Source organism: Schistocerca americana, chromosome 5, assembly GCF_021461395.2.
Source record: "Schistocerca americana isolate TAMUIC-IGC-003095 chromosome 5, iqSchAmer2.1, whole genome shotgun sequence".
Taxonomy (NCBI): Eukaryota; Metazoa; Arthropoda; class Insecta; order Orthoptera; family Acrididae; genus Schistocerca; species Schistocerca americana.
Window position 1 is genome coordinate 401,536,428 of NC_060123.1, and position 8,106 is coordinate 401,544,533.

The 8,106-nt window shown below is 33.8% G+C and overlaps 1 protein-coding gene across 1 annotated transcript; it reads left to right on the forward strand.

Moving 5' to 3' along the window:
- The first annotated feature begins 7,307 nt into the window (after positions 1-7,307).
- On the forward strand, positions 7,308-7,798 carry LOC124616401 (THAP domain-containing protein 2-like). Its single transcript, XM_047144705.1, has 2 exons — positions 7,308-7,545; positions 7,662-7,798. The coding sequence occupies exons 1-2, from the start codon at positions 7,308-7,310 to the stop codon at positions 7,796-7,798; spliced, it is 375 nt and encodes a 124-aa protein (XP_047000661.1).
- The last annotated feature ends 308 nt before the right edge of the window (positions 7,799-8,106 follow it).

Sequence of the window (8,106 nt, forward strand, 5' to 3'; positions counted from 1 at the left end):
GTAATTCGAAATTAATTCGGCGAATTCGTATTGTGAATGCGGATTCCTTGACATCATCTGCATTGGATATGGATCTACTACCCCATAGTGACATATGAAAATTTATTTCTGACTGGATCTCGAACCAAGATTTATCGATTATTCGGACCACTCCCCAGACTAACCCTAACTTCATTATGTCACACCGTCTAGACCCTTAATTTCGAATTAGTCCATTCAGCTGTGGATCGTCAAAAGTGTCTATCTTTCAGACAAGCATGTAACTATCGCAGGTATAGGTGGATACATTACATTAACAAGATTGGACTTGATTCCTCATCATCTCATCATCCATTTTCAGCAATCCAAGTAATGTTGTGAGCATTAAGTGAAAAATCCAGTGGTCTACGATATAGGGCTGTAGACAATGTAGAGTATGGAAGATCGGGTGTGTCCAGAGAGCATGAATAGATAGCTGAAGTGATTAAGGCGACTGTTTTTGATCAGTGGGAAATCTGGGTCTGAGGCGTAGTCTGGCACAAATTTTCATGTGTCACTTACTGGGTAGTGGCTGAAGTCAAGTAATTCGCATTGAAGGAATTAATTTCGAATTATTTCGTAAGTGGTGGATCTTCAATTGTTTGTGTTTTTCAGACATGGATGTGTTAGAAGCTTAGGCAGCCACACAACAATAGCAACATTGGTCTCAATTAGATACAGGCAATGTGACATACAGAAGTTTGAGTTAGGAGCATGCACGGATAGCTGAAGTGGTTAACACAACTGCTCGCAATGAGTGGGAAATTCAGGTTTGTATCCCAGTTTAGTACTAAGTTTCATATGCCATATTGTGTAGTAGATCTATACCCAACCAGCTGATGTCAAGGAATTCTCACTGAGTGACTTAATTTCTCATTTGTTGGTACAGCAGTGGATTGTAAAAAGTGTCTGTTCTTTCAAGCATGTAAGTAAGTAAAGTTTGTAGCCTCACCACACAGCACACTTGCAGATTAACTGTATGAATTAAAACATTAGTAGTACACAAATGTAGGCTCTAGCTCAGATTGAAGATTGGTGCAAATCTTAAATTTCGACTGTTAACTTATACGTTCTTGACAAGAGACTGATTTAATGTTCAAGTTGTACTGTCATGTACAGTATCAAATATTAACTCTCATTTGCTTTCCTTTGAAAATATTAAACAAATGAAAGAGGATTCGAACAATGAAGTTGTACTAAGTTCTAAAGACCAATCATTTGAAATTCTGTTTCAAGTTGATTAAAATTTATTTGGTATATTTTTAATATTTTTTCATGAAAACTTAATACTAGGAGTATTTTGAAATATACTTAACAAACAATTCATCACAAAACCATACAACTTTTGGACAATACCTATCTATATGTTTCTGATAACTGAAACAGTTTCTCTCGTTTTTCAGTAAAATTGTGAGTATATTTTTTTTACACAATCAGTACAACCCAAATTTTAGGGTTAATACTGATTGTTATTTTTATTTCATTATTAATTTCTTTTTCGTGTTCACACAATGGGAAAATCACTTTATTTGATCTTTCCATTTATATATATATAAAATTTTATGAAATCAAAAAATTTTAAATTTGAATTGGTATAATTAATCTTGGTGATATTGTGATAACTATTAATTTTTTCAGGAAATAAAAGTGAAAAACCAACCTGGTATTATATTTTAAATAACATTCATAACAATTATTATTTACATCTGATAAACAAAAACTGCGAAACCATCTGACATTAATACAATTAATTCAAACTTCAAAACCTGAAAAGAATCCAACACTAAATCGTTTTGATTAAGCTTTATTTTAATACTGAAATGTATTTCATCATCTTTAATAAAACTGTCAGTAGAATGAATATTATATTCTGTGCAAACCATATTGAAATTTACATTAACAGGTTCCATTTACATGAACGTATTTTTTATAAGAGAATTTTATTTTTATCGACCCAACTACTGTGAGAATTACTGAATCGTAGTCATTTAATGTATACTTTATTACCTTAACACTTTTTCAACAAGATTGATGTCTAGACCATTCATTTTCAACAGTTCTTGTTCATAAAAATTTGCTTTTACTTTTTTGTGTTAACATCTATTAATTTATACATTATTGGATTAGAATGAATAATATCTTCAATTTCAAATATTTCCATTGACCAATTGGCGGTATATCCTTTCTTGAAGATTCCCTTTAATTTATTTATTCTTGCGTTATCACCTATTTTATATTTAGGTTTAACATCTAGTAAATATGATATATAAATAGTTTCAATTATATTTTTTCATTTTTTTGCTTACATCTTACAGTTGAACTTTTATTTTCAGATGAATTGTATTATAATATTCATCAACAAGATTTTTAACCAAATCGACCCATTTATAATTTCTGTCTAAATTAAATTTTTCCACTTATTTCTTTCAATGATGTGTTAAATCTTTCATATAAATACGAAAATCACGTCCATATACTTTCAACTACTGAGATAAATTCTATACCTTTTGATTATAATTATACCTCTCTAACTACTTTTTTACCCAAATTTAATGTTTTTCCCGTCATAAACGAAAGTTCAGAATAGAACGTCTATGGATAGTAAAAAGAATATTCTATAAGAGAAATTTTTGTAAATAAAACCCTCAACCAACGAAAGATGTGGATTATGATTACTTACAGAAAATTTCAGTAATAAATATTTTTTCAAATACATTAGATGTTCTCAGTACAGAGAGAGAACAAAAATTAGGAGAATTTAATCCTATTACAGAACCATTTTGTCACAATATTATGATTATAAGAATAATAGTTTTTATAACTTGTGAAGGAGAAATGAAAAACGGAATTTTTTTTGTAAAAAGGAAAGCATGTGTAAGTTTAACAGTTAAAAAATTTAGATTTTTCTAAATTTAATTTGGTTACACATGGAGCTAAAGTAAAACTTCTGTGTTTATTATATTCCAATACACAAACAGTTAATGGTAGTAAACAAATTTTAACAAAGATAAAAAAATTATGAAACTAAATACAAAAATACTATTGTCAATCCTCATAAGATCAAACTATCCGATATTAAATAGATATACTTTTAATAGAACTCCCAGAAATTTTGGAATAACTTAAAAAGGCACTCTAGTATTTGGCGGATTTATATACTACACAAGACTTTGTAGGAATTGTTAATAATGAAAAAGTGATCAACTACCTAACAAATAATTTTAACATTCGAATGAAAGGAGAATGTACAGAAGATTGCAATGTAATAGTTCACAACAACATTTCTGTTGGACAAGACTGTTTAACTTGGATTAATTCTAATTCCAGAGTAAAAATATACAATAAATGTATTTGCCAAATAACAATTCTAGGAGTAAATAAAAATTTAGGTTACTAAAGTACTGATTTTTGTAAATTGTCCAGATAAAAGATTTAAAGAAAAGTATACCTCTAAATTATCTAAAGAAGCGAAAGAACAAGATTGGAAGGAACAATTTATAATTATCTTAATCCAGATTTCCATAAAGAACAACAATCTGATCCATTATCAGATTGTTTCAAAAAAATGGTTCAAATGGTTCTGAGCACTATGGGACTCAACTGCTGAGGTCATTAGTCCCCTAGAACTTAGAACTAGTTAAACCTAACTAACCTAAGGACATCACAAACATCCATGCCCGAGGCAGGATTCGAACCTGCGACCGTAGCGGTCTTGCGGTTCCAGACTGCAGCGCCTTTAACCGCACGGCCACTTCGGCCGGCTCAGATTGTTTGTAATCAAGAACAAATACTCGAAAATATTTCGAGAAAGCTTCTTTTTAGTCTGTTCTATTATCCAAAATGTGGGAAGAGTAACAGATTCCTTAAAAAATAGTTCTTGTATTGTTTTTAATGATCTTTTACAATATTTATATTGTTTTTTGTAGTTCTATGTTTATTTTGCTTATTTATTTACGAAAAAGGTTTTTATAGATACTGGTACATTATTCGTTCATGAATATTTCTTCAGAATTAATATATACACAGACACCCTTCCACAGAAAATTAGATGGTAATATCAGGTCGCTATTTTCGTGCTTCTGTAAATTGTGGAAGTGTATCTATTGAACATATTTTTGACACAATTTTTCAGACGGAAAATGAAAACGTGGTAATCGAAAGGATAACACTACCACAAAAACTGATGTTTCGAAATACAACCACCATAGTGCAGCTGAATGATTTACTAGTAGGAGTATCCCAGTGGCTTCACTAAGTACAACTGACTTTAGCTGAATGAGTGGACACAGTTTCAAGTGACATGGTAGAAAGTGCCAATATTGCAGTCATTATACTGAAAAACTGTGTTCACACACACAACTACAATGCCAATGTAATATTCCAGTAACAATTGCATTAATTTAGTTGCTTGCGTTTACACAGTATAATCTCCTTGTTTGACACCCAAGGTGACTGAAAACATTCATGTCAACCTTCCAAAGCTGAGTTTATGACCTAGTCATGTAAATAAAGCCACAATACTCTTTGGCCTATTTGCATTCATCTCATTTATCAGAGACACTTGACAGATACATAAGGGATAGTCAAATGGAAACGAGACAGGTGGAAAAAGTAAGTAACCTGTTAATTATTTCAGAAGTAGTTGCCATAAAGCTCAATACATTTAAGGCCATTTCACACTGGCCATCACAGCACCATCATATCACCGGAACATCACATCAGGGTGTATTCATGCTGTCTATCATATCAAGTCAGTTCAAGTCGCATGCTCTCAACTTGCATGTCTGTCCTCAGTTGTTCAATAAAAATGAAACTATACATAACCATGCTACCAGAAACTGTATAAATTAAAGAGTACCACAATACAACACTGCTAAACTTGAATGAAATTCTTATTATATGGCAATAAAACTATGCAATCATTTACCATTTCATATTTCAAATATCAGGTCAATAGATAAATTTCAGCAAACAATAAAACGGTTGCTTACAGAAAGTCCTTTCTTCTCAGTCAACAAATACATATTAAATCAAAAAAAGGGAGGTAGGTTGGTTGGTTGGTTTGGGGAAGGAGACCAGACAGCGTAGTCATCGGTCAAAGGGAAGTAGGCTTACAATGCAATAGACAGTTGGTTGGTAAATTCCAGATGAGTTCTTATGTAAGGTGGAATAGAAATAAAATATGTGTATTTGGACTATAGAGTAGATACAAAATGTGTATTTTTTTATGAAACTGTTGTATTTAAAATGATATATGAATGATAATTAGTGTATGTGATTATCAATATGTAAAACTGACAAAGCAGATGTGTACGTGGATCTGAGCCATATCTATACATCCAATACTGCAGAATAAATAATAATCATAATAATACGATTCCATGTGAGCAACCGAAATGTATTAGACAAAATGTACATTCTATAGTTTTACAGCCTAAAACAGAAAGACAACATCGAACTTTGTGGGTTATTTTACAGAAATATATCAGGGCTGACAGAAGATGACATGTAGGTTTAAAACACGTCTCTGTACATAAAAAAGAAATGCATTATGTTTAACACAAGGCAGAGTTAAAAAAAAAAACAAGTTTCATTCTTAAATATGAGAAAAATGTCAACTGTTGCTTGTAACCTGCTGCTTATATCCTGAAAAGCTTGATGTAAACGGAATTTAGTTGCAATAATTACACGTCTCTTGTTTGAAACTGATACACAATATTTTATTCAAAATAATCTCCATTGCTATTTATACATTTCTACCACCTCTCCGGCAGGCTATGAATGCCATGCCAAAAAATAACCAGTTCTTCTTTTGAAGGGAAACACTTTCGAACATTTTCATACTAATTGAAGCATCGTTCAGCGACAGCGTGTACCACTGATGCAAGCAGATGACAATCGAACGGAGCCAAGTCAGGAGAATTAGCTGCATGCCCTAGTATTTCCCAGGTGAATGCCTCGATCGTTTCTCTGACCCGTTTTGCTGTGTGTGATGGGGATTTATCATGCGACTTCGTGTTGCCATTTTTCCATATTCCGGTCCTTTTTCACGTAATGTTCGATTTAAATCGATCGTTTGCTGTTGGTAGCCATCAGTGTTTACAGTTTGAACAGGATTCAGCAGCTCTTAGAGATGAGACCCTTCTGATACCACCGCACACAGGGCATTGTCTTCTTTCCAAAGCGATTTGGTCTTGCAGTGGATGTCGATAGTTTGCCTGGATTGACCCATGATTTGCGACGCTTAGTATTCTCAGAATATATCCATTTTTCATCATGTCACTATTCGATGCAGAAACGACTTTCTTTTCTATGTGGCGAGCAGCATTTCACAAGTGCTCTTTCGATTTGCTTGCTGCCTTTCAGTAAGTGAATGCGGAACCCATTTGCCCACTTCCCATAGCTCTCAACCGAAGAGAAACGGATTTCTGCGTCACATTCAATTGTTCCGCGAGTTACTGTTGAATTTCGGTGTCATTTTCAGCCAACAAGGCTTGCAGTTCGTTGTCTTCGGTGGTTTCCTGCGCTCGTCGTTTCTCACGTCAAAATCATCGCTTTTGAATCTTTTAAACCACTCGAAGCACTGTGTTTTCCCAAAGAACTTGTTCTCCAAAAACTTTGACAAGCATTCGATGCGATTCTGCAGCAGTTTTCTTCAAATGATAACAGAAAAGCCAACGTTGTCCGCAAATCGTGGTCCATAGGCACAAAACGCGACATGTTCACGGGTTTGACACAGGCATTGCTCTATGGAACTTGGGTTACTGTGTGTTGACATTCGTCGTCAGCCGTTACAGGAAGCAGATGGCGCTGCAGAAGCGGTCTCACAGGCTCTACACCAACGAGTTAAAATTTCATAGAGTGGCTGAGATACTAGTTACAGCGCTCCTAGCGGCAACAAACGCTAACTCGGCCGCCATGTTCTCCTTAGTCAAAACATTAGGAAAGCGTTACTGTTGTTTGTGTTGGAAGTGTGTCAGCTGTTGTGATATTACTGCAATATTTAACTTTTCTTGTTGACTTTTTTGTTACAAAATATAAAGTTAACATGCCTGCAGTGTGTTCAGCGTTCAACTGCACAAATCGCAGCGATAAAACAACAAATATTTCATATTATAAGTAAGTATATTAGTACCGAAATACGACACACGTTTTTTAATGTTTATTAAAGAGTCATTTGCATTGGAACTGTAATTATGCTTAAGACAAATGCAGGAAGTAATTTACTTATCGTTGATTACAGATTTCCTTTAAAAGATAAGGAAATTACAAAATGATGGGTTATAAATATGAAGCGAGAAAACTGGTTTCCTGCTACAGCCAGTTACCTCTGTTCAGCTCATTTTGAAGAGAAATATATGTACCACACAAATATCCAGAGGCGCCTTTTGTCAAAACCAGTACCTACTATCTTTAACTTTCCACCACATTTACAAAAGCAAGATAAAGTATTACGACCACAACCCAGAAAGCGATCTTTCGACAATTTGCAAGATAGTGCTATTACAGTGACATCATTAGCACAAAGTAAGTCAATAATTTAATTTTACTCCGTGTTCTTATTACTTTGAATTACATACTTTCTATTATAATCTTATGGTGTAACTCTGTTATAAACTTATGATGTAACTACATTATTTCAGTGCCTGTCGGACCCACATCTGTTTCTGCTGACCACAATTACTGTCTACCAAGCCCTAAGAAGTTGAAAACACAATATAACAGAGTACAAGCAGAGAATGTGCGACTAAAGAAGCAAATGAAGCAACTTAGTGTATGACACAAAAGAAGAATAGTGCAGTTACAGACTTTAGTTGCTGGTTTGAGAAGAAGGCTATGTAGTTCAGTTTCTGATATGTTAAACAGTGAACATGTAGTTGGTTTGTTGAAGGAGCTATTGGAACTTCAGTGCAGTGCTAAAGTATGCCATTATTCTCAGCAAATAAGGAAATTTGCCCTGACCCTACACTTTTATTCTGCCGAGGCATACAGCTACTTACGAAAATTTGTGAAATTACCCCACCCAAGAACGCTTCGACTTTGTTATTGAATTACTATGCTTGTGTTAACTACTTGTAACACATATTT